Source organism: Salvelinus namaycush, chromosome 9 (genome assembly GCF_016432855.1).
Source record: "Salvelinus namaycush isolate Seneca chromosome 9, SaNama_1.0, whole genome shotgun sequence".
Taxonomy (NCBI): domain Eukaryota; kingdom Metazoa; phylum Chordata; class Actinopteri; order Salmoniformes; family Salmonidae; genus Salvelinus; species Salvelinus namaycush.
Window position 1 is genome coordinate 55,479,818 of NC_052315.1, and position 27,585 is coordinate 55,507,402.

At 42.5% G+C, this 27,585-nt stretch overlaps 1 protein-coding gene across 1 annotated transcript in view; it reads left to right on the top strand.

Moving 5' to 3' along the window:
* The window catches only part of LOC120053329 (reelin-like), a 55,689-nt gene that overhangs the window by 21,787 nt on the left and 6,317 nt on the right, over positions 1–27,585 (top strand). Inside the window, exons 17-37 of the mRNA XM_039000455.1 lie at positions 4,696–4,846; positions 5,739–5,873; positions 6,261–6,384; positions 10,074–10,323; positions 13,382–13,550; positions 13,678–13,818; positions 14,004–14,181; positions 16,485–16,678; positions 16,916–17,220; positions 17,537–17,691; positions 18,096–18,310; positions 19,896–20,073; positions 20,347–20,522; positions 20,750–20,856; positions 20,992–21,234; positions 21,500–21,675; positions 21,863–21,936; positions 23,640–23,801; positions 24,112–24,269; positions 24,604–24,823; positions 26,631–26,828. Of these exons, the coding sequence (XP_038856383.1) occupies positions 4,696–4,846; positions 5,739–5,873; positions 6,261–6,384; positions 10,074–10,323; positions 13,382–13,550; positions 13,678–13,818; positions 14,004–14,181; positions 16,485–16,678; positions 16,916–17,220; positions 17,537–17,691; positions 18,096–18,310; positions 19,896–20,073; positions 20,347–20,522; positions 20,750–20,856; positions 20,992–21,234; positions 21,500–21,675; positions 21,863–21,936; positions 23,640–23,801; positions 24,112–24,269; positions 24,604–24,823; positions 26,631–26,828 (3,709 nt within the window). The remainder of the gene's footprint in view (positions 1–4,695; positions 4,847–5,738; positions 5,874–6,260; positions 6,385–10,073; positions 10,324–13,381; positions 13,551–13,677; positions 13,819–14,003; positions 14,182–16,484; positions 16,679–16,915; positions 17,221–17,536; positions 17,692–18,095; positions 18,311–19,895; positions 20,074–20,346; positions 20,523–20,749; positions 20,857–20,991; positions 21,235–21,499; positions 21,676–21,862; positions 21,937–23,639; positions 23,802–24,111; positions 24,270–24,603; positions 24,824–26,630; positions 26,829–27,585) is intronic.

Genomic DNA, 27,585 nt, shown 5'->3' on the forward strand with positions numbered 1-27,585 from the left:
GAAAGACAAATTAGTTCTTAATGCAATCGCTGAATTACATTTTTTAAATTATCCTTACTGTGCAATACCGGGTGCGCCAAAGCGAAGCTACCCCAAAGAAAATGGCGGAATATGCGTTTAACATTTTTCAACAGAACAGCGATTTATCATCATAAATAGTTCTTACTATGAGGTGTCTTCCATCAGAATCTTGGGCAATGTATCCTTTCTCCGGTCTAATCGTCTTTTGGTCGAAAGATGTCCTGTTGTCCCGTCGAAATGGCCACTAACGTTCGGTATGTACAGGAAAAGTGCCCAGATCTTGGAAGGGCGTCACAAAGAAATGCCTCAAAATCGCACTAAACGGATATAAATTGCTATAAAACGGTTTAAATTAACTACCTTATGATGTTTTTAACACCTATAACGAGTAAAAACATGACCGGCGATATATTACTGGCTAAACCAAAGCTTGGAAAGAGGCCAGTCCGACGTCCATCGTGCGTCAGGCGCAGGGAACAAAAGAACGGTACATCCGGTCTTTGGCCTTTTATACAGGCCCTGATTGCGCAATCGACTCCATTCAAATTGTCACCACTTACTGACATCTAGAGGAAGGCGTAGGCAGTGTTTGTATCCTCATAGCATTCACAGGGACATTAAAACTGACCTGGGACCAGAGGCCAAGATTTCTGAAATCTCACTCCCTGTCAGGAAAAGTGCTGTAGAATGAGTTCTGTTCCACTCAGAGACATAATTCCAACGGTTATAGAAACTAGAGAGTGTTTTCTATCCAATAATAACAATAATATGCATATTGTACGAGCAAGAATTGAGTACTAGGCAGCTTAATTTGGAGACGAAAAAATGCTAAGTCGAAACAGCACCCCCTATATTCGCAAGAAGCTAAGCGTTGATCCAACCGTTCTGTACTGACATGCCAGCTACTTCCAGATATCTAAGAGAGAGTGAACAGCTCACTGAACATTACTTGCCCTATCGCTCTGTGGTTTCTCGTTCAGAGCGCACACTGGACGCTCTGACCAATAAGTAGGATTGTTCCGAAAGCTTTGACCTCAACTACAGTCAAGCACCCAAGCTAACATTGGCTTGCTACTTCCAGAAACATAATGAGAGAACACACCATTCTGACCATTTTACTCCCCCTAGCAGAACTGGTTAGGCTTTGGTGACTGTATTGGTGACTGTAACTGTGCTGCTAACAACAATTGAATTAGCCGGACATATTCAACAGGTGTTGATTGAGTTAAAATATGCATCAGTTATTCTGCGCTCTGGCACACTAAGACGAGAGTCTTTTGTTAAGAAATGTAGCTAGATAGCTAGCTAGGTAAACAATGAATCCCAACGCATGACGAAACGTTAGTTAGCGATCCAGCCAGCTAACGTTAGCTAGCTACCTAACAGTACACAAACTTGAAATGAAAATACTTTGTCAAAATGAGATTGGAGTCTTTTGTTAAGACATGTAGCTAGTGTCAAGGATTTGCGTCAATTCAAATCTGGTATCAGGACAAAATGTGATTCAGAGTCACCGAATATACTTTAAGTATTTTTATTAAACTCAAGCGATAAATGGTAAATGCAATTTTCGTATTTACGGACTCTCTGTACCACCTCGCAGGGCAGAACAGAGAACTGGCAGGATGTAAGTAAACAGCTGTTCTTATTCTGTGACAGACTAGTTCCAACCCGTCTGTTGGCCTATCACAGTAGAGGCTGAGCGTGGTTTAAACTCTGCTCAGCCTGTCGCCGGCGCTCAGGCTAGTCCTAGCCTCTTTGCGCTCTTTGGTGTTCCGGCGCTGTTGCTGTGTAGATTACGCTCCCTCACCCCAGAGGCTGAGGTCAGACAGCTCTGCAACATTGTCTGAGCTATTTGCACCTGCATACAAAAGCACACTGTTCTCGCTCAAGGCTAACCACAGCTTCCCAGCACACTTATCTGGGGCTAACTGTTACTTCCAGCACACACACACAGACACCCAGGCGCCCAGGCCAACAGTTGCTAATATTCAATCACATGTGATATAGCATTGGGTTATAGTGCAATAAACACAAATCCTAACATTAGCTAGCTAAACAATGGACCATAATCACAACTCATGACGTTACTACCCTGCATGAATCTGCAGGTAGCTAACCACCAGGTTCTATGGCTATAACTAGTAAAACAAATGTGTCTGAGATACAAAGAATAAGATCATACACATAACGTTAGCTAGCGACCTAGCCAGCTAATGTTAGCTAGCTAACAGTACATTTGAAATTAAACCACTTTCTGTCTCCTGTCTGATGCCATGCATGGTTGCCTTAGTTTGACGATGTTATCCAGACTGGTGTTTTCTCCATCTCTTTAGCTATCATACTCGAATTCCACTGATTTCAAAACTCGGTCCTCCAGAAAATGGAGAGCATGCACATAACGTTAGCTACCGAGCCAGCCAGCTAATGTTAGCTAGCTAATAGTACACTTTAACGTGACATTAGGTTTATGCAGTTTTACTACACTATATATATTTTTTAAGACGTGTTTGACACGATTACCTAAACATACTGGCCAGCTCCAATTGACAGATGCGTGCTTTATGGTAGACCAATCCAAACTCATCTCTCGGCATGCCCAGCCCACTCATTATTTCAGCCAAAAAGAGACATAAAAAAGGCTCTCTTTATTTAACTAGGCAAGTCAGTTAAAAACAAATTCTTATTTACAATGACGGCCTACCCCAGACGACGCTGGGCCAATTGGGCCAATTGTGAACCACCCTATGGGACTCCCAATCACAGCCAGATGTGATACAGCCTGGATTTGAACCAGGGACTGTAGTGACACCTTTTGCACTGAGATGCAGTGCCTTAGACCACTGCACCACTCGAGAGCTAATTGATAATTACTGCGTAGAATGTTGGCCAGTAAACGACTGGGACAATTACCATGGAAGAAATGGTTGAGTCTTACTCGATGGATGGTACATTCTGCTTTCTGTCTAATCAATAAATTGAATTCTGTCTTGACTTTGGAAAGAGTAACAGCTACCTGGTCTGAAAAATGTGTTTGATGGGAACACTAACACAGTTAACATCGACTGACTTTGTATTGATCATCATTAATTAATTTGATTTTCAAATCGATCACAGAATGTAGGATTTTGTAACAATGAACAGTTGAAATGCCATCTTTTGACTCTTAGGAGATTCTGACATTTTAAGTTGGCAGTAGTAAGCGTGGTGGTAAGGCAAGCTTATTATGTTGAATTTCTATGTTCTTGATTAAAGAAGACAGAGGTGTAAATAATGTATGAAATCGGAAGTGTACTCTTTTGCTTTAGGATTGTTTGCTCGCCAGGCCTCAGAGTATATCCTGGAAAGCCTTGGTTGCGTATGGATAGTAGTTGGTCTAATTCAATATTTTCCTGCATGCCCGTCTGTCCCAATAACCAGACGGAATTCAGTTATTTCTAACAATATGCTGTTCAGAGAATTGAAAAACCTGGGTTCATATGAATTTGGAGCATACACATTAAAAAAGGGCATTTTCTTTCCATTATGGAAACATTGAAGGATTGTGATTCTGCCTTTTTGGTCTTCACTTTTATCCAAGATGGTAATTTTGAGTTTCTTATGTATCATTATGATTACACCTTTAGTTTTATTTGGGGTTGATGAAAAAGCAACCTATTTGTGTATCCTTTTTGTGTTTCTTGGAAGTATATCAGTATATCAGTATGGTTTCTTGATAGGATATCAAGACAGCTGGAACATTTAATAGGAGAGTTTACGCTTTCAAATTCCAAGAGAGAATAGCTAGCATTGCCATCATTTTAAATTAAATAATGTACTATTAATGATGTAATTGTTATCTTTAGTTTTAATAGGCCCGTGGATGTGAAACCAAAAGCAGGACCCACAGGGAGTGATTCTGTTTTCTTTTTTAGGAGATTGATTTCCCCTTCTAGCTTAGTTCGCGCTTTTTGGAGTCAGCCCTCTGTCACATTGTCCACTGTCTCAAACTTTTACACTTTAGTTGAGGAGGAATCCACTTCAGAAGTGACCAGTGCAAGAGATTAATTTATCGGTTTTAATTGCAAGTCGAGGGCAAAGGTAATTTCCTCACAAACAATCTCTCAGATAGTATTGGCTAAATCGTTCTATTGTTGGGTATTGAGAGCTGCCATGTTCCCACAGATGAATGATGAATTTACAGAATATTCGAGCTACTGGAGTGAAATAGACCTGCTATTGTTCCTTGTAAAACAGTGAATGTCTCACACCTTAATGTACTGCTATATGTTGACCTTTACTTGAAAATAAGTCTGACAATTCATAGTTATTTTGCAGAAGAAAAAGCCACTAGAAAGCCACACGTTTTCAATGCATGCCACCTTTTAACTTTTAACTTGCTTTTATAATAAACTAATGTGTTAACAGTGTTATATATTAGTTTCTTGGGCACAACATGTGCTGTAAAAGTAGCTAGAATTCATAAAGCCCATTATAGGCTGTTATCTCAATCAATTAAACAATTATTCCTTTCTGGTGCTCCTAAATTTCATGTGATGCTCCTAAATTTTTAAAGTTGAGAGTACCAGTGCTACCAATGAAAAATGTTAATTTGTATGCCTGTGTGTGCGTTTGTGTGTGTTTGTCGTGCGTGCTTGTGTGCATGCCTGCTTGCCCTTGTGTGTGTGTGTACAGGAGGGGCGGTGGATGCTGACCGGTTTAGGCTGCTGAGTGGAGGGAAACCTAGCAGGAAATGTGGCATCATGTCCAGTGGGAACCACCTGTTCTTCAGCGAGGACGGCCTTCGCATGCTGGTCACCAACGACATGGACCTTTCCAACGCAAGGTACCGTGTGGTGTGTGTGTGTTTGAAGGTTGTTAACTGATAGCTGTGCTTCTGCGGCCAACTAGTGGTGAGTTGAGGTGACATAATGTATTTAACCCTTTGAGAAAACCTGGTCCTCACTTCTCAAGTGGAATGGTCCTCACATTGATAGTAAAATGTGTATGTGTGAGCTAAGTATAACCATTTGAAATCAGACGAAAAGAGAAAGAAGTGTATTTTCTCAAGACACACTTACACTTACACACACACACACACATACACACACATTAATGTACATATATTTATCAATGTGCATTATAATTATATATGCAGTTGAAGTCGGAAGTTTACATACACCTTAGCCAAGTACATTTAAACTCAGTTTTTCACAATTCCTGACAATTAATCCTAGTAAAAAATGCCCTGTCTTAGGTCAGTTAGGATCACCACTTTATTTTAAGAAAGTGAAATGTCAGAATAATAGTAGAGAGAATGATTTATTTCAGCTTTTATTTCTTTCATCACATTCCCAGTGGGTCAGAAGTTTACATACACTCAATTAGTATTTGGTATTATTGCCTTTAAATTGTTTAACTTGGGTCAAATGTTCCGGGTAGCCTTCCACAAGCATCCCACAATAAGTTGCGTGAATTTTGTCCCATTCCTCCTGACAGAGCTGGTGTAACTGAGTCAGGTTTGTAGGCCTCCTTGCTGGCACACGCTTTTTCAGTTCTGCCCACATGTTTTCTATGGGATTGAGGTCAGGGCTTTGTGATGGCCACTCCAATACCTTGACTTTGTTGTCCTTAACAAGAAATTTGTGGAGTGGTTGAAAACAAGTTTTAATGACTCCAAAGTGTATGTATGTATGTATGTATGTAAACTTCCGACTTCAACTGTATATATTTTGTAGGTTTATTCAGTTCTTCCTGCGTCTGGGCTGTGGTAAGGCCTCCCCAGACCCCCGCTCCCAGCCTGTCCTGCTCCAGTTCTCTGTAGACGGGGCTCTGACCTGGGGCCTGCTGCAGGACTTCTTCTTCTCCAACAGGTTAGCATAACTCTCACTGTACATCATATCAGGATAAGGTAAGACCCAGATGCAGACCGTGTCGAGAAAAAGAGAGGCTGGGAAAAGAGAGGAGCTGACAGGACAAACGCTGTTAAGCTTGACAAACAAGACCAACAGACAAACAGAAAACACAGGTATAACTACACAGGGGACAATGGGGATAATGGGGAAGATGGGCGATACCTGGAGGGGGGTGGAGATAATCACAAAGACAGGTGAAACAGATAAGGACGTGACACATCACTGTACTGTAAATGTTGTTTTGTGTTATACTGACATGCTTAATGACGCAAAAATGATTTACTAATGCATACAATAAATCATTACCTTCATCATAATCATCATCAACTTCCTCTTCTTCAACAGCAGTAACCAGGCTCGCCTCGTGGCCCTGGAGATCCCTCTACGTGCCCGTACCTCCGCCACGCGCCTACGCTGGTGGCAGCCCTCTGAGAATGGACACTTCTATAGTCCATGGGTTATTGACCAGGTGAAACACCTTACCTACATCTATCTATCACTCCAGTGCTAATTTGCTAAATTGTAATTACTTCGCTACTATGGCCTATTTATTGCCTTACCTCCTCATGCCATTTGCACACACTGTATATACACTGTCTTTTTTTTCTATTGTGTTATTGAATGTACGCTTGTTTATTCCATGTGTAACTCTGTGTTGTTATTTGTGTCGCACTGCTTTGCTTTATCTTGGCCAGGTCGCAGTTGTAAATGAGAAATTTTTCTCAAGTAGCTTACCTGCTGCAAGCCCGAAGCCGGGCACAATATGACAACAGCCACTTCAAGTGCAGGGCGCGAAATTCAAAATATATTTTTTAGAAATATTTAACTTTCACACATTAACAAGTCCAATACAGCATATGAAAGGTACACATCTCGTGAATCCAGCCAACATGTCCGATTTTTAAAATGTTTTACAGCGAAAACACCACATATATTTATGTTAGCTCACCACCAAATACAAAAAAGGACAGACATTTTTCACAGCACAGGTAGCATGCACAAAACCAACCTAACTAACCAAGAACCAACCAAACTAACCAAGAAACAACTTCATCAGATGACAGTCTTATAACATGTTATACAATAAATCTATGTTTTGTTCGAAAAATGTGCATATTTGAGGTATAAATCAGTTTTACATTGCAGCTACCATCACAGCTACCGTCACAAATAGCACCGAAGCAGCCAGAGTAATTACAGACACCAACGTGAAATACCTAAATACTCATCATAAAACATTTCTGAAAAATACATGGTGTACAGCAAATGAAAGACAAGCATCTTGTGAATCCAGCCAATATTTCCGATTTCTTAAGTGTTTTACAGCGAAAACACAATATAGCATTATATTAGCTTACCACAATAGCCATAAACACAAGCCATTTACCAGCAGCAAAAGTTAGCGATCGTAACAAACCAGCAAAAGATATATAATTTTTGACTAACCTTCATCAGATGACAGTCCTATAACATCAGGTTATACATACACTTATGTTTTGTTCGAAAATGTGCATATTTAGAGCTGAAATCAGTGGTTATACATTGTGCTAACGTAGCATCTTTTTCCCAGAATGTCCGGATATTTTTATGACACTCACCTATTCTGACCAAATAACTATTCATAAACGTTACTAAAAAATACATGTTGTATAGGAAATGATAGATACACTAGTTCTTAATGCAATCGCCATGTTAGAATTCTAAAAATAACTTCATTACGACATCCAGCTTACGTTATAGCGAGAGAGTGCCCAAAATCTGGGCGCAAACTAATAGTACACATGTTAGACAGATATATGAAATAACATCATAAAATGGGTCCTACTTTTGATGATGTTCCATCAGAATGTTGTACAAGGGGTCCTTTGTCGGGAACAATCGTTGTTTGGTTTTAGAATGTCCTCTTCTCCAGTCAATTAGCACGGAAAGCTAGCAAGTGGCGCGAAGCTCTCCTTCGTGAACAAACGCAGACAACGCAAAACGCCTAACGTCCCGAAAAAATTTCAATAATCTATTAACCTGTTTGGCGTGCAAGCCCGACGTCGGTACACTTATGACAACAGCCACTTCAAGTGCAGGGCGCGAAATTCAAAAGATATTTTTTTTAAATATTTAACTTTCACACATTAACAAGTCCAATACAGCATATGAAAGGTACACATCTCGTGAATCCAGCCAACATGTCCGATTTTTAAAATGTTTTACAGGGAAGACAAAATATGTAAATCTATTAGCTAACCACGTTAGCAAAAGACTCCACTTTTATTACTCCATCAGTTTTTGACTCCATCAGTAGCTATCACAAATTCGGCCAAATAAAGATATAAATAGCCACTAACCAAGAAACAACCTCATCAGATGACAGTCTGATAACATATTTATTGTATAGCATATGTTTTTTTCGAAAAATTTGCATATTTCAGGTATAAATCATAGTTTACATTGCAGCTACATTCAGAAATTGTACCGAAAGCAGCCATAATATTTACAGACACCAACATCAAATACCTAATTACTCATCATAAAACATTTCTGAAAAATACATAGTGTACAGCAAATGAAAGACAGGCATCTTGTGATGCCAGACAATATTTCCGATTTATTAAGTGTTTTACAGCGAAAACAAAATGTAGCGTTATATTAGCTTAGCACAATAGCCAGAAACACTTGGGCGCCGGCGACTACGACAGATATATGAAACAACATCATAAAATGGGTCTTACTTTTGCTGATCTTTCATCAGAATGTTGAACAAGGTGTCCTTTGTCCAGATGAGTCGTTGTTTGGATTCAGAATGGCAACTTTCTCTCTCCATTTAGCAAGCGCGCTAGCCGGGTTGCACGGATCTCTCCATGTAAACAAACGGAAGAGAACGGAACACGGCAAAACTCCCGAAAAAATTTCAATAATCTGATGAAACTATATTGAAAAAACATACTTTACGATGATATGGTGACATGTATCAAATAAAATCAAAGCCGGAAATAATAGTCGCCTATAACGTCAGCAAAACAAAAGGCAACCCCACTGTCCAAATCGCGTTCTTCAGAGTACCGGAAATTGGGTACACGTCATTCCAAGAGGATTTATTCCATCCCAGATCGAGATAATCACCTCATTTCTTCTCTCACAGCCTTCTTGACACCCAGAGGAAGGTGTATGACGTGCATGTATACTAATAGCTCTTGTGCCCATTTATAGGCAGGAAGAGGAAGAGAGCATCGATTTCAGACTTTGAACTTCCGGGTCAGGAAAAGTGCTGCAGAATGAGTTCTGTTTCACTCAGAGAAATAATTCAAACGGTTTTAGAAACTAGAGAGTGTTTTCTATCCAATAGTAATAATAATATGCATATTGTACGAGCAAGAATTGAGTACGAGGCTGTTTGAAATGGACACATTTTATCAGGCTACTCAATACTGCCCCTTGCAGCCATAAGAAGTTAAAACTATATTGAAAAAACATACTTTACGATGATATTGTCACATTTATCAAATAAAATCAAAGCCGGAGATATTAGCCGTCTATAACGACATCTTTTCAGAAGGCAATACCCGGTCCCTTCTCGCGCCTTCCAGAAAACAGGAAATTGGTGTCACGTCATGCCAAGAGCTCTTATTCGACCTCAGATCAAGATATACACTCCATTTCTTCTCTCACTGCCTGTTGACATCTAGTGGAAGGCGTATGAAGTGCATGTATACTAATACATATCAAGCACATTTATAGGCAGGCCCTAGAACAGAGCATCGATTTCAGATTTTCCACTTTCTGTCAGGAAGTTTGCTGCAAAATGAGTTCTGTTTTACTCACAGATATAATTCAAACGGTTTTAGAAACTAGAGAGTGTTTTCTATCCAATAGTAATAATAATATGCATATTGTACGAGCAAGAATTGAGTACGAGGCCGTTTGAAATGGGCACCTTTTATCCAGGCTACTCAATACTGCCCCTGCAGCCCAAACAGGTTAAATAAAGGTGAATATATATATATATATATATATATGTATATATATATATATATATATATATATATATATATAAATAAATAAAAAATATATGTTCATCCACTTATTCATCCATCCTTCAATCTGTCCATCTTTATCAAATACAGTATCACGCATATGACACGAACCTATGTCTCTCTACTCTGCCAGGTGGTGGTGGGTGGCAGTGCCAGTGGCTGGGGTCCTTTAGAAGACGACTTCTCCTCTATGGACGGGCGTTCCTGGCTGCTCCACCCCGGGGGTACCCGCATGCCCGTGTGTGGTTCTGACGGGGCAGCCTTCGCTTTCATAGAGAAGTCCAACACGCGCTACGCTGTCACCACAGACATCAGCCTGGGACAAGATGCTTTCATACAGTTTGATTTCTCAGCTTCATGCTCTGTCACAAACTCCTGCTACGGTGAGCCACAAAATATATATATTTGACAGGTTGTCAATGTAAGTCAGAATATGTTACATTTATTTTGTCAAGGTAGTCAGAGAATAGTTTTATAAGAAAAGTAGGTAAAAATGTGAGCATTCAGGATTGTTGTTGATTGCTGTTTTCGCTTTTATTAATGTTCCCTGGCTATGCTGTCTAGGTAAGTGAGGTCGGGCACTGATGTTGGGTGATTAGGCCTGGCTCGCAGTTGTCTTTCCAATTCATCCCAAAGGTGTTCAATGGGGTTGAGGTCAGGGCTCTGTCCAGGCCAGTCAAGTTTTTACATACCGAAAGCACCACAAACGATTGTTAGGTCAGCGCCAAGTCACAGAAAAACACAGCCATTTTTCCAGCCAAAAAGAGGAGTCACAAAAAGCAGAAATAGAGATAAAATGAGTCACTAACCTTTGATGATCTTCATCAGATGACACTCATAGGACTTCATGTTACACAATACATGTATGTTTTGTTATACATTGGCGCGTTATGTTCAGTAGTTCCAAAAACATCTGGTGATTTTGCAGAGAGCCACATCAATGTACAGAAATACTCATCATAAATGATGAAAATACAAGTGTTATACATGGAACTTTAGATAAACTTCTCCTTAATGCAACCGCTGAGTCAGATTTAAAAAAAGCTTTACCGAAAAAGCACACCATGCAATAATCTGAGTACAACGCTCAGAGACCAAAACAAGCCAAACAGATATCCGCCATGTTGTGTAGTCAACAGAATTCAGAAATAGCATTATAAATATTCACTTACCTTTGATGATCTTCATCAGAATGCAATCCCAGATCCACAATAAATGTTTGATTTGTTCGATAAAGTTCATCATTTATTTCCAAATACCTCATTTTTGTTTGCGCCTTGATCACAAATCCAAATTCATGACGTGCGAGCAGATGAAAAGTCAAAAAGTTCATCAATTATCAATGTCTACACTGTATTTCTGATCAATTTGATGTTATTTAAATGGACAAGAAATTTGCTTTTCTTTCAAAAACAAGGACATTTCTAAGTGACCCCAAACTTTTAAACGGTAGTGTGTATATATATATATATATATAGTATACCTTTACCAGACCTCTTATGTTTTACCAAACTGTTGGAGCTAGGAACATTAGCTGTTACCTATGCCCATGGTAACATCGTCAAAAGTATTCGGACCCCTTGACTTTTTCCATGTTTTGTTATGTTACAACCTTATTCTGAAATGGATTAAATTGTCCCCCCCCCGATCAATCTACACATAATACCCCATAAAGACAAAGTAAAAACAGGTTTTAAAATGTTTGGGGAATTGTAAAAAATTTAAAAAATAAGAAATCACATTTACAAAACTATTCAGACCCTTTACTCAGTACTTTGTTGAAGCACCTTTGGCATCGATTACAGCCTCAAGTCTTCTTGGGTGTGACGCTACAAGCTTGGCATACCTGTATTTGTGGAGTTTATTTCCATTCTTCTCTGCAGATCCTCTCAAGCTCTGTCAGGTTGGATGGGGAGCTTTGCTACACAGCTATTTTCAGGTCTCTCCAGACATGTTTGATAGGGTTCAAGACTGGGCTCTGGCTCGGCAACTCAAGACTTGTCCCGAAGCCACTCCTGCATTATCTTGGCTGTGTGCGTAGGTTCGCTGTCCTGTTGGAAGGTAAACCTTCCATTCTGAGGTCCTGAGTGCTCTTGAGAAGATTTTCATCTTCTGAGGATTTTTCATAAAAGGATCTCTCTGTACTTTCCTCGGTTCATCTTTCCCTCGATCCTGACTAATCTCCCTGTCCCTGCCACTGAAAAACATCCCTACAGCATGATGCTGCCACCACCATCATGCTTCACCGTAGGGATGGGTGCCAGGTTTCCTCCAGACGTGACGCTTGGCATTCAGGCCAAAGAGTTCAATGTTGGTTTTATCAGAGAATCTTGTTTCAAATGGTCCTTTAGGTGCCTTTTAGCAAACTCCAAGCGGGCTGTCATATTCCTTTTACTGAGGAGTGGTTTCTGTCTGGCCACTCTACCATAAAGGCCTGATTGATGGAGTGCTGCAAAGATAGTTGTCCTCCAGGAAAGTTCTCCCGTCTCCACAGAGGAACTCTGGAGCACTATCAGAGTCACCATCGCGTTCTTGGTCACGTCCCTGACCAAAACCCTTCACCCCCGATTGCTCAGTTTGGCCGGGCAGTCAGCTCTAGGAAGAATTTTGGTGGTTCCAAACTCCTTCCATTTAAGAGTGATGGAGACCACTGTGTTCTTGTGGACCTTCAATGCTGCAGACATTTTTTGGTACCCTTCCCCAGATCTGTGCCTCGATACAATCCTGTCTCGGAGCTTAACCGACAATTCCTTCCACCTCATGGCTTGGTTGTTGCTATGACATGCACTGTCAACTGTGGGACCTTATATAGACAGGTGTGTGCTTTTCCAAATTATCTCCAATCAATTTAATTTACCACAGGCGGACTCCAATCAAGTTGTAGAAACTCTTCAGGGATGATCAATGGAAACAGGATGCACCTGAGCTCAATTTTGAGTCTCATATTGAAGGGTCTGAATACTTACGCAAACAAGATATCTGTTTTAAATTTTTTATACATTTTAAAACATTTCTAAAAACCTGTTTTCAGTTTGTCATTATGGGGTATTGTGTAGATTGATAAGAGAAAAAATGTTTTTAATACAATTTTAGAATAAGGCTGCAAAATAACAAAATGTGGAAGAAGGGAAGCGGTCTGAATATTTTCCGCTGCTCCTGTTTGGCACAGCGGACTAAGGCACTGCATCTCCGGGCTTGAGGCGTCACTACAGACACCCTGGTTCGAATACAGGCTGTATCACAACCGGCCGTGATTTGTAGTCCCATAGGGCGGAACACAATTTTTCCAGTGTCGTCCAGGTTTGGCCGGTGTAGACCGTCATTGTAAAGAAGAATTTGTTCTTAACTGACTTGCCTAGTTAAATAAAGGTTACACATGTGTATGCGACTAATAACATTCGATTTGATTTATGCGTCTTTCTGTACCCTTGTCCATCACAGCCATTGAGCTTGAGTATTCTCTGGACCTGGGTCTGCACTGGCAGCCTCTGGTGCGTGACTGTCTCCCCACCAGTCAAGACTGCTCCTCCTACACCCTACAGAGACTGCTGGTGGCAGACATATACAACAAGTGGGGCCGAGTCACTCTGCCCATTCCCACCTACGCCAGGTCAGTTACACGTTGTTTGACTGCCAAACCAAACCGAGGTTGTTATTCTTCAAAATCACTGTCTAAACATTTGAACAGCTTTAAATGTTGGTACGAGTTGTATTATGTCATTAAAATGTATCTGCAGGTCTGCAGCTACGCGGTTCCGTTGGTTCCAGCAGGCTCCATTTGACAAGCAGCAGACCTGGGCTCTGGACAACCTCTACATCGGCGACGGCTGCTCCGACATGTGCTCCGGACATGGACGCTGCCAGCAGAGCTCCTGTGTGTGAGTGACTGATATTTCAATAACACACCAGCATGAAAGAATAATTACAGACACGAATGTGGTGTTCCATTGCCATGTTGAAGTAGTAGTCCCGACATCCGTAACAACAATGTCACACACAGCAACCTGAGAGGCCATTCAAAAACCTCCTTACCCCTTTCTCTCACCTCTCGTCCCCCATGTAGGTGTGACCCAGAGTGGGAAGGCGAGTACTGTGATGAGCCTGTGGCCCCCCTGCCCTCCCAGCTGAAGGACAGTTTCAGCCGGGCCCCCTCTCTTAGCCACTGGCACCTGGTAACCGGGGGAAAGCTCAGCACTGTGTGTGGGGCCGTGGCATCTGGGGCTGCACTGCACTTCAGCGGGGTCAGTGCCTATCAATCAATCCATTGTGCCTGTAGACCACACTACCTACAGAGAGAGTTTTCATATGTATTCTTCGTAGCTGTTTACATACCACCACAGATACACTTCAGCGGGGTCAGTGCCTATCTATCAATCCATTGTGCCTGTAGACCACACTACCTACAGAGAGAGTTTTCATCTGTATTCTTCGTAGCTGTTTACATACTACCACAGATAGACGCTAGCACTACAGTAAGACAGCATTGAATGAGCTGTATTCCGGCATAAGCAAACAAGAAAACGCTCACCCATAAGCGGAGCTCCTAGTTGCCGGGGACTTTAATGCAGGGAAACTTAAATCCGTTTTACCAAATTTCTATCAGCATGTTACATGTGCAACCAGAGGGGAAAAAAACTCTGGACCACCTTGACTCCACACATGGAGATGCATACAAAGCTCTCCCTCGCCCTCATTTTGGCAAATCTGACCATAATTCTATCCTCCTGATTCCTGCTTACAAGCAAAAATTAAAGCAGGAAGCACCAGTGACTAGATCAATAAAAAAGTGGTCAGATGAAGCAGATGCTAAGCTACAGGACTGTTTAGCTAGCACAGATTGGAATAAGTTCAGGGATTCCTAGGATGGCATTGAGGAGTACACCACATTAGTCATTGGCTTAATCACTAACTGCATTGATGACGTCATCACAACAGTGACTGTATGTACATACACAAACCAGACGCCATGGATTACAGGCAACATCCGCACTGACCTAAAGGCTAGAGCTGCCGCTTTCAAGGAGCGGGACTCGGACTCTAACCAGGAAGCTTATAAGAAATCCCGCTATGCCCTCCGATGAACCATCAAACAGGCAAAGCATCAATACAGGAGTAAGATCGAATTGTACTACACCGGCTCTGACGCTCGTCGGATGTGGCAGGGCTTGCAAAGCATTACTGACTACAAAGGGAAGCACAGCCGAGAACTGCCCAGTGACACGAGCCTACCAGAGGAGCTTAACTACTTCTATGCTCGCTTCGAGGCAAATAACACTGAAACCAGCTGTTCTGGAAGACTGTGAGCGAGCATGTGCTGACCAACTGGCAAGTGTCTTCACTGACATTTTCAACCTCTCCCTGTCCGAGTCTGTAAAACCAACATGTTTTAAGCAGACCACCATAGTGCCTGTGCCCAAGAACACTAAGGTAACCTGCCTAAACAACTACTGACCCGTAGCACTCACATCTGTAGCCATGAAGTGCTTCGAAAGGCTGGTCATGGCTCCCATCAACACCATTATCCCAGAAACCCTAGACCCATTCCAAGTTGCATACCGCCCCAACAGATCCACAGATGATGCAATCTCTATTGCACTCCACACTGCCCTTTCCCAGCTGGACAAAAGGAACACCTATGTGAGAATGCTGTTCATTGACTACTGCCAAAGGAGGCAAAGGAGATGATTGTGGACTACAGGAAAAAGAGGAACGAGCACGACCCCATTCTCATCGACAGGGCAGCACTGGAGCAGGTTGAGAGCTTCAAGTTCCTTGGTGTCCACATCAACAACAAACTAACATGGTCCAAGCACACCAAGACAGTCGTGAAGAGGGCACGACAAAACCTATTCCCCCCCAGGAGACTGAAAAGATTTTGCATGGGGCCTCAGATCCTCAAAAGGTTCTACAGCTGCACCATCGAGAACATCCTGACTGGTTGCATCACTGCCTGGTATGGCAACTGCTCGGCCTCTGACCGCAAGGCACTTCAGAGGGTAGCACGAACAGCCCAGTACATCACTGGGACCAAGTTTCCTGCCATCCAGGACCTCTATACCAGGCGGTCAGAGGAAGGCCCTAAAAATTGTCAAAGACTCCAGCCACCCTAGTCATAGACTGTTCTCTCTGCTACTGCACGGCAAGCGGTACCGGAGTGCCAAGTCTAGGTCCAAGAGGCTTCTAAACAGCTTCTACCCCCAAGCCATAAGACTCCTGAACACCTAATCAAATGGCTACCCAGACTATTTGCATTGCCCCCCCCCCCCCCCCTCTCTGTTGTTATCAGGGTTAGAATGTATTACAATTCAATTTGGGAAGTGAGCTGACACTACAATTTAATAACAGAAAATTCCTTATTGCAAATAAACTGCTATTTTTACTTGAATTTGATTTTCTCTTTATCACCTCAATTAAAAATATTTAAATTGTCATTTTAATACATAAATTAAATTGAGCTCAAACCTGGTGTGTCTCTCTCTTCATCTAATATGTCTTTCTCTTTAACCTCCATGTTTTCTCTTGTATCTGTCTCTCTCGCCAACAGAGTTGCAGTCGTCAGCTGGTGACGGTGGATCTGAACCTGACCAACGCAGAGTTCATCCAGTTCTACTTTATGTATGGCTGCATGACCCCGCCGAGCAACCGCAACCAGTGTGTACTACTGGAGTTCAGTCTGAATGGTGGAATCAACTGGATCCTGTTGACAGAGATCTTTTACGACCTGTACAGAAAGCCTGGGTGGGCCTTTTTTATGAAAAATAGATACACGCACACTTTGTTGATTGCTCCCACGGTTTATGTTCTACCCAAAGGTCTTCGTCAGGCTTAACACACATGAAAAAAGTAGGAGTATTTATAGACTTACAAGTAATGAAGTACAGTAAAATAGGATATACAGTAACTGGGAATTGGCTTTAACCTGTCCACTTCTTTCACATCAGATGTTCCCAATCCTAACCTGTGTGTCATGTGTAGATTCGTCAATGTACTGCTGCCCCATGCGGCCCGTCAGGAGGGTGTGCGTGTGCGCTGGTGGCAACCGACCCACGAGGGGTCCGACCACAGTGACTGGGCACTGGATAACGTCCTAATCGCTGGTTCCGACCCACGGGCACAGATCTCTGACACCTTCGGAGGGGTGGCGCTGCCTAACCACGAGAGAGCGCCCGCTGATGGTACCCCCACGGGCAGGATAGGCCTGTTGAATGAGGGAGAGGAGGAGAGCACCTCAGGTATATACACAGGGGATCTGGACGAGACCACAACATACACCACCACAGGTACATACACAACTACAGGTACATACACAGTTGGGGGAGGATCTTTCAGTCATACAGGCCCCAATTCTGACTTGACTGCCCATGTCTGATTGTTGAGTTGAGTTTGCGCATCTCATATTAGGTTTCATCCTATCCTAATAAGCAATGACCGCATCAAATACAACTGCTTTCAGAAGGAACATTTATTGAATCTAGGTATTTGAAAAAAACGAATAAGGTATTTGAAAAAAGGTATTTTGTTTGATGAGATGGATGCTTACTTTCTCTCTCCCTCTTCCTTTCTCTGACCCCTCTCCCCTGCTTCCCTCTCTCTCAGTGAGTGATCACTGGCTGTTCAGTGAGGACTGTGCGGTTCAGAGGTTCTGTAGCTCTCCAGATGGAGTCATGGTGTGTGGTAATGATGACGGCAGAGAGGTGTATGCAGTCACACATGACATCGTCCCGGACAAAGGCTGGGTCATGCAGTTCAAGGTAACAATCTCTGTTCCTACCCCCTAGACCAGGGATGTTCAATTCCGAAACACTTCTGTTTTTTGTTTCTACCTATTAGTTAATTGCTCTCACCTGTTATCCCAGGTCTGAATCAGTTCCTGATTAGGAGAGGATGAAAGCCAGAAGTGTTTTGGCCCTCCAGGACTGACATTGAACACCCCTGTTTCCCTAGACACTTCTGAGATTAACCGCTAGGTGTCTCTGTGTGTGTGTGTGTGTGTGTGTGTGTGTGTGTGTGTGTGTGTGTGTGTGTGTGTGTGTGTGTGTGTGTGTGTGTGTCTGTCTTTTGGGGGGTTGGGTGTGTTTGTGTATGTTGTGATCAAAAGTACAGGATATGTGTGTATGTACAAGTAATGTTTTTGCAAGTCCATGTGTCTCTACAGATTGTGGTGGGCTGCAGTGTGCCGGAGCGCCATGCCGAGCATCAGGTCCATGTCCAGTATTCTGTGGACTTTGGTGTCTCCTGGAGATACCTGGTGCCCCAGTGTCTCCCTGCTGACCCCTGCTGTGGAGGACAGATCTCCCAGCCCAGTGTCTTCTTCCCTGCCCAGGGTTGGAAAAGGGCCGTCTACCCCCTAAAGGACAGCCTGGCAGACACGTGAGTGACAAGCCTGATCCATACAGTACAAACATGCACATACAGTACCAGTCAAAACTTTGGACACATCTACTCATTCCAGGATTTTTCTTTATTTGTACAATTTTCTACATTGTAGAATAATAGTGGAGACATCAAAACAATGGAATAACACATATGGAATCATGTAGTAACCAAAAAAGTGTTAAACAAATCAACATATATTTTTGATTTTAGATTCTTCGAAGTAGCCACCCTTTGCCTTGATGACAGCTTTCCACACTCTTGGCATTCTCTCAACCAGCTTCACCTGGAATGCTTTTCCAACAGTCTTGAAGGAGTTCCCACATCTGCGGAGCACTTTTTGGCTGCTTTTCCTTCACTCTGCGGTCCAACTAATCCCAAACCATCTCAACTGGGTTGAGGTCGGGTGATTATGGAGGCCAGGACATCTGATACAGCACTCCATCACTCTCCTTCTTGGTCAAATAGCCCTTACACAGCCTGGAGGTGTGTTGGGTAACTGTCCTGTTGAAAAACAAATGATAGTCACACTAAGCGCAAACCAGATGGGATGGCGTGTCACCTCCTCTGAACAGTGTTGAGATGTGTCTCTTACTTGAACTCTGTGAAGCATTTATTTGGGCTGCAATTTCTGACACTGGTAACTCTAATCAACTTATCCTCTGCAGCAGAGGTAACTCTGTGTCTTCCTTTCCTGTGGTGGTCCTCATGAGAGCCAGTTTCATTGTAGCACTTGATGGTTTTTGCAACTGCACATGAAGAAACTTTTTTAAAGATCTTGAAATTTTACGGATTGACTGACCGTGTTTTAAAGTAATGATGGACTGTCGTTTCTCTTTGCTTATTTGAGCTGTTCCTGCCATAACATGGACTTGTGCGAAATAAGGCTACCTTTTGTATACCACCCCTACCTTGTCACAACACAACTGATTGGCTCAAATGCATTAAGAAGGAAAGAAATTCCACAAATGAACTTTTAACAAGGTACACCTGTTAATTGAAATGCATTATAGGTGACTACCTCATGAAGCTGGTTAAGAGAATGCCAAGAGTGTGCAAAGCTGTCATCAGGGCAAAGGGTGGCTATTTGAAGAATCTCAAATATAAAACATATTTTGATTTCTTTAACACTTTTGTGCTTACTACATGATTCCATATGTGTTATTTCATAGTTCTGATGTCTTCACTATTATTTTACAATGTAGAAAATAGTAAAAATAAAGAAAAACCCTTGAATGAGTAGATGTGTCCAAACTTTTGACTGGTAGTGTACGTAAGCAAGCATGCACACACAAACACACATATAGTCAACCTGGCTGGCACACTCTCTCCTTGCTTCCTCCAATACTTTCTTTTGGTTCAAGACATTCGGACTGTCTCAAGTTACAGTTGAAAGGAGGCTTCCTTAAAAACAGCCTCGGGAAGATAATTTAAAAGTCTTGCCTCACTTAATTTTTATGACCATCCTGTGTGTATTGTGTGTATGGCGGTGCATTTTTTTGGTTCAGCACTCTGATATCCAGTGGGCTGTGGAGAACTTCTACATCGGTTCTTAACCTACATCATGTGTTATGTTCTGCAGGGCGGTGCGTTTCCGGTTCTACCAGCAGCACAGTGATACCCAGTGGGCAGTGGAGAACTTCTACATTGGGCCAGCGTGTGACAGCCATTGTGGGGGACATGGAGAGTGTCTGGACCAGCGATGTATCTGTGAACCAGGCTTCACCGGACCCAGCTGCTACGCCAGCACTGCACTCAAGGTATCAATCAGTTAATCAATCTTTATGTAGCACATTTCATACAATGACGTACAAAGTGTCCCTATCCAGCTTGAAGGACCATTTATTTTGTACACATAGCAAAAACAATGCAATTCAAAATGCGATTACGTTGCCCTCCCCCTAGGGATTCTGCACCATGGCAGATTATCTGGCTCGGAACGTTTGTGTGTGTCAGGGGGTGTTGGGAAAAGGGCAGAAGACAAATGTCCATACTATGGACAATAAAGTATCTATTCTATTCTATTTCCCCAGACATCTCTGAAGGAGCGTTTTGACTGGGAGGGGCTGCCGGGCCCTCAGTGGCAGGTGTTGGAGGGGGGTCGCCCCTGCACTGATTGTGGGGTTCTGGTGGAGGGGACCGCTTTGTACTTTGCAGGAGCAGACGCCAGGCAGGCCGTCACCGCTGACCTCGACCTCAGAGGAGCCAAGTTAGTACCTCTACTGATCAAAAGTCTGTCAACGACACAGGATTTTGTTATAACATTCCCTTTCGGTTCCTACTACCACTCAAACTTTTCATAAGATATATTGTTTTTCCCATATGTTCGCTAAGATCACTATCGCTGGAAATGCTTCACACACACACACACACACTGTGAGTCCCGCCATCAGTATTCCACTGTTAATGGCTGTATGAACTGTGGTTTATGATCAGGTTTGTAGAGTACTGGGCCAGGATAGGAAGTGAAGACAACATGACCATGTGCCATCGCCCTACCTGTCGCAAAGAGGGAGTGCTCCTGGACTACTCCAAAGACGGAGGTAAACTGTCATAAACTGTACGAAACAGTAGTAAACTGATGGAAAGTTTCGTTTGTAGTAGATGTAATCTTTAGTACACTGATGAAAAATAGAGGATTTTTTTCCCCCCCTGAGATTTCATTCATACCCCCCCAGGTGTGTCCTGGACCCTGCTTCATGAGATGGACTATCTGAAGTACGTGTCTGTGAGGCGTGATTACATTGTTTTACCAGAGGGGGCGCTGTCTAACACCACACGGCTGCGGTGGTGGCAGCCCTTCTCTGTCTCCTCCGGTCTGGCATCACCCGGGCTGGAGCGTGCTCAGTGGGCTGTAGACAACATCCTGGTGGGAGGGTCTGACATCAACCCCTCCACCCTGCTCGACACCTTCGATGACGGTAAACACAGCATAGCATAACGTAATATAGGATAACAAAACATAACATCAATTCCTCCACCCTGCTGGACATCTTTGATGATGGTAGATAGTTTGTGCTGAAACACCTCTGACATGGAATGGGAGGTGAAAGTGTAAAGATGAATCTGGGCTCTGTTTTGTCCTGTTGTTGATTGTGAAGGTGTCTTAAGCTTGCCATTTTACTCTCCTTATCTCTCTTGAATAATATTCTGAAATCTTCTGGATCCTCTCTCTCTCTCTCCCAGAGGGTGTGTCCCATGAGGAGAGCTGGAGCTTCTATCCCAACGCGGTGCGTACGGCTGGATTTTGTGGCAACCCATCCTTCCACCTCTACTGGCCCAACAAGAACCAGGACAAAACACACAACATCCTAGCCACCCGAGAGCTTATAGTACAGCCTGGATACATCCTACAGTTCAAGGTATCGTTCGAGCACTTATAGACTGGCTAAATTCTATAGTTCAAGGTGCTACCTCTTAGCATTTACAACATGGCTACATTTGGCAGTTTAAAATCATTATCATAATCTACAAACATAGAGGTCCAAGAATCGATCCCTGTGGAACCCCACAACTTACTTGTGGCTCTCTCTGTCTCGCTGTATGTAGATTGTGGTGGGCTGTGAGGCAGACAGCTGTGAAGACCACCATTCTGTCCTGCTGCAGTACAGGAAGGATGCCAGGTAGGAGAGATTTCTTCCTATGTCCTAACTTACAGTGCTGGGACAAATATATTGGCACCCTTCCATTTTCTTAAATAATTCCCTATTTCTTCTCAAATTTGTATAGGATTTGTATAGGACACCATGTTATTGGATTTTATTTTTGTACATTTAAGTTTACAATTTTAATTTAGAAAATGAAGACAAACGGCTTGGACATAATTATTGGCACCCCGGAGCTAGCACTTTTTTTGTGCAGAATCTGCTCTAATCCTTCCAGGTTGGAGGGGTGCCCTCCACCAACTGCTGTTTTCAGCTCTCGCCATAGGTTATGGGTGGGATTCAGACCTGGACTCTTCACTGGCCACTCCAGTTTCTTGAAACGTTCCAGGGTGCTTTTGATGAGTGTTTGCAAATAAAATCAAAAAAATTGAATAAAATTGTATTTGTAATATGCACCGAATACAACTGGTGTAGACTATACGGTGAAATGTATGCTTACGAGCCTTTCCTAACGATATATAGTTTAAAAATAAAATAGAAACACAAAACGAGTAAAATAAAATAAACAATAATGTAGCTATACACAGGGAGTACCAGCACCAGATCAATGTGCTGTAATCACTGCCAAAGGTGTTTCAACAAAGTACTGAGTAAAAGGTCTGAATACTTATGTATATGTACTATTTCAGTTGTTGTTTTTAATACATTTGCAAAAAAATCTAAAAACGTGTTTTTGCTTTGAGATTATTGGGCATTGTATGTAGATTGGTGACGGGAAAAAATAAATGTCATCCATTTTAGAATAATGCTGTAAGGTAACAAAATGTGGAAAAAGTCAAGGGGTTTGAATATTTTCTGTAATCACTGTATGTACATGAAGGCAGGGTAAATTGACTAGACATCAGGATAGATAATAATAAGAGTAAAATAAAGAACAGAGTAGCAGCAGCAAATGATGAGTGAAAAAGTGTGTGAGCGTGAACTTCTCAAACTCAACTGAACAAGCCTAAATCCTGGGAAAACATTTACGTGGACCAATTAAACAAAATTAGAGTTATTTGGTCCCGTGTGGCTCAGTTGGTAGAGCATGGCGCTTGCAACGCCAGGGTTGTGGGTTCAATTCCCACGGGGGGACCAGGGTTCAATTCCCACGGGGGGACCAGGATGAATATGTATGAACTTTCCAATTTGTAAGTCGCTCTGGATAAGTGCGTCTGCTAAATGACTTAAATGTCAAATGTAAATGTAAATTTGGCAATACAGATCAACGCTGTGTTTACTGACGACCAAATGAAGCATTCAATGAAAAGAATAGCCTCCCTACAATCGAAGATGGGGGAGGTTTTGTAATGCTGCGGGGTTGCTTTGCTGCTTCTGGTACTGGAGTCCTTGAACACGTGCAAGGCATCATAAAATGAGCAGATTATCAGGTGTTTTTGAGTCAATGTTCAACTCAGTGTCCAGAAACAGGGTCTCCATTGAACATTGTGGATCTTCCAGCAGGACAACGACCCCAAACCCACATCTAAAAGCACCCAGGAACGGTTCATAAAAAGATGCTGGACTCTTTTGGAGTGGCCAGATCTGATTCACATCCATAACCTATGGCGAGAGCTGGAGACAGCCCTTGGTGGAGGGCACCCCTCCAACATTTAAGGATTAGAGCAGTTTACAATACAATCCTCTTTCTTTCTTCCCTCTCCACCCTCTCTTCTCTCCAGGTCTGACTCATGGCAGCTGGTCCAGTCAGAGTGTCTTCCCTCCTCTGTGAACAACGTGGGCTGCTCTCCCTTCATGTTCCATGAATCTACCATCTACAGTCCTGTCAACAGCTCTACCTGGACCAGAGTCACTGTCCAGCTGCCTGACCACGTCTCCTCAGGGTAGGACCGCTTTTGCAAATGAGCCTTTTGCCACTCACTAAGCTAGCAAGGTAACAAACTGGCTAATGACGTTTGTTGTGGGTAACTAAATGTGAGCATTCCATGCAGGAGCAGAACAGTTCTCCGAAAGAGAAGGGAAGCTTCTGAACCAGCATTTTATTTCTGTGTCTGAAGGGTGATCAAGGCTGTTATCAACGAGCTTCTATGAGGAACATTTGTGTCTGTAAAGGGTATCTCTCTCAGTTCCGCTCTTTCTTGTCACAGCTCTATAACTCTTTATCTCTCTCACACTCTCACCCTTCTCCTGCAGTGCCACGCAGTTCCGTTGGATCCAGAAGGAGGGCGTTGGCGAGCGTCACGGCTGGGGGGTGGACCACATGTACATTGGGGAGGCGTGCCCAGGGCTGTGTAGTGGTCATGGTTACTGTACTAGCGGAGTGGTCTGTATCTGTGACGAGGGACACCATGGTGGGTCTGACTGAGTACCACACAAACACTAACCATAGGGGCCAGTACAATGTTCCCTTTACCTGACAGCTAGCATTCATATTGGTTAAACTTTATTCTTTATGCATTCAAATGTTAGGAGTGTTCCTACTGTCTCTCATCTAAAATGTAGCGCCATACGGTTGGGGTCAATTCCATTTCAATTCAGTCAATTATGGAAGTAAAGTGAAATTCCAAATCATCATTGCTTTTCAATCAAATATATATATATATATATATATTCTTTAATGGACCCCAACTCTGTAGCACCACAATCTAAACAAACCACCCTTTCTTTCTCTCCTCCATCTCCCAGGTGATGACTGCTCCCTGTCCGGCAGTGACCTACCCAGCTCCATAAAGGATAACTTTGAGTCAGGCAGCATGTCAGAGGAGAGCTGGCAACTCATCCAGGGTGGCGGGGTGGGAAGTGGGTGTGGTCAGCTCTCTCCCCACGCCCACGGTGACTCGCTCTACTTCAACGGTTGTAAGATGAGGCAGGCTGTCACCAAGCCACTCGACCTGACACGAGCCAGGTAGGGCTGGACAATGGATTGTACTGTGCTGTACTAGCCTAGTCTTGCCAACTACTAAAGGGACAGTGAGAGATGCTCATTATACAGTAGAAGATTATACTGTACAGTAGCTGTAAAATGAGGCAGACCAAGCCTCTGGACCTCACATGAGACATGTACTGAACAGGGGTGTCATGCACCCCGAAAAGGGGGCACAAGGTACGTGAGGATGGCTGGGCGGTGGAGAATTTAGTATTGTTCAAACACCTGAAGCAGCTTTTTCCTGCAATCTAGAGCCAAAATCATTATGCTTAATTCTATGTCAAAAATATGTCTATTTTTCTGCATTTCTCTAAGCACACCTCTTGAACTGTCTGTATCCAGCTGACTATTTTTTCTTTTTTTAGTTATTGCTTGCTTTTCTAAAGTCTACCGACCTTGCCAGCAGACACGCCATTTAACCTCTCTAGGGGGTGTGGGACACTACCGTCCCACCTGGCCAACATCCAGTGAAATTGCAGAGCGCCAAATTCAAAAACAGAAATACTCATTATAAAAATTCATAAAACATACAACTGTTATACATCGGTTTAAAGATTAACTTCTTGTTAATCCAACCACAGTGTCAGATTTCAAAAAGGCTTTACGGCGAAAGCATACCATGCGATTATCTGAGAACATCGCCCAGCAGACAAATCATTACCATTACAAACAGTTACCAGCCAAGTAGAGGAGTTACACAAGTCAGAAATAGTGATAAAAGTAATCACTTACCTTTAATGATCTTCATATGGTTGCACTCACAAGACTCCCATTTACTCCCATTCAATAAATGTTCATTTTGTTCGATAAAGTCCCTCTTTATATCCAAAAACCTCAGATTTGTTCGCGCGTTTTGTTCAGTAATCCACAGGCTCAAAGGCAGTTACAACAGACAGATGAAAAATCCGAAAAGTATCAGTAAAGTTCGTAGAAACATGCCAAATGATAATCAATCCTCAGGTTGTTTTTAGTCATAATAATCAGTAACATTTCAACCGGACAATAGCTTCGTCAATATAAAAGGAAAACAAGAAAGGCGTGCTCTCGGCCGTGCGCATGAAAAACCTCTGGGACACTGCAGTGTCCACTCATTCAAAGTTGTCTTACTCCCTCATTTTTCAGAATACAAGCCTGAAACAATTTCTAAAGACTGTTGACATCTAGTGGAAGCCATAGGAAGTGCAATTTGAGTCCTAAATCAATGGCTACTATAATGACATTCAATAGAAAACTACAAACATAAAAAAATCCCACTTCCTGGATGGATTTTTCTCAGGTTTTCGCCTGCAATATCAGTTCTGTTATACTACTCACAGACATTATTTTAACAGTTTTGGAAACTTTAGAGTGTTTTCTATACAAATCTACCAATTATATGCATATCCTAGCTTCTGGGCCTGAGTAGCAGGCAGTTTACTTTGGGCAGGTTCTTCATCCGGAGGTAAAAATAGTGCCCCCTACCCTAGTGACAAGCTAGCTACTCTTGATTGATAGCCTGAAATGTCTTCTTGGTAGATGGCTATGAGGTTGGGAGATTGGGAACGTATCTGGGCTAGCTAAAGCCAACTTCATAAAATTGCTGTGGCTAGTATTATTACAGATTTTAAAAAACGTATAGCACAAATCTGTGGCTCATCCTAGCCTAGCTAATCCTAGCCAATGCCAATGAGAGGTCAATATACCGCAGGACTAAGATGGAAAACTTGGAGCCTAAATTTGGTAGGACAAAAATACCAAGGCAATCTTACAATTTTTTCTCTCTCGCTCTCCCCTCCTCCACCCACAGTAAGATCATGTTCGTCCTGCAGATAGGTAGTGTGTCCCAGACAGACAGTTGTAACACAGCCCTGGACCAGCCTGACACAGTGGACAGAGCTGTGCTGCTACAGTACACTGTCAATAATGGAGTTAGCTGGCACGTGATCGCCCAGCACCAGCCCAAAGACTTCATCAAGGCCCAGAGAGTGTCCTACAACATCCCACTGTGAGTGAACCTATACATACAGAGATGTTTTTCCTTCCAATAAAGGTTTATTTCATTTAGATGTAAATTGTCTAAGCACACATTAATACTGACACACAGCTCTTTCTCAGTTCATCCTTCTGTGGTTCCTTACGTCCTCGCCCCAATATATCCAATAGTAATGTTCTAGACACGTTTCATTGGAATGTTTCATGAATATTCCTGTGTCTAGTTTTCTGAGGGTTAGGACAAAATTCCATCAACGCCCCATCAAACATACAATTTCTAAATGTTCTAGACACGTTTCATGGGAACGTTGCAGTGTATCAGTTGTCAGGAAGTCACCTGATGGTCCCAAAGAAATATTCTCATTGCACATTACGCCTTGTTACCGTTGGTTCTGATTAATGAACCACTGATCCATTCACAGCTCTTTCTCTGTTGGCAAACACACAGTACTTATACAGTAATTATTAATCATCATGTCCTCACTTGTGATTTGAACTCACAACCTCTTGCTTCACTGCATTCCAATATTTCTACTACGCCACCATGTCTGTGTCAGTTATCAGTTAATCTGACTACTCTCTCATCATTGATTTGATTTACTCATTTCAGCAAGGACTTTCTGTATAGTGCTCTAATGTTGCTGAGGCATTTTACCCTGTTCTAATGTTACTCCTGAATCTCTATGATCCATAAAATAGTTTTTCTTCTGTGTACTTTTAACAAAGCACATTTTTTGTCCATTAAAATAACATCAAATTGATCAGAAATA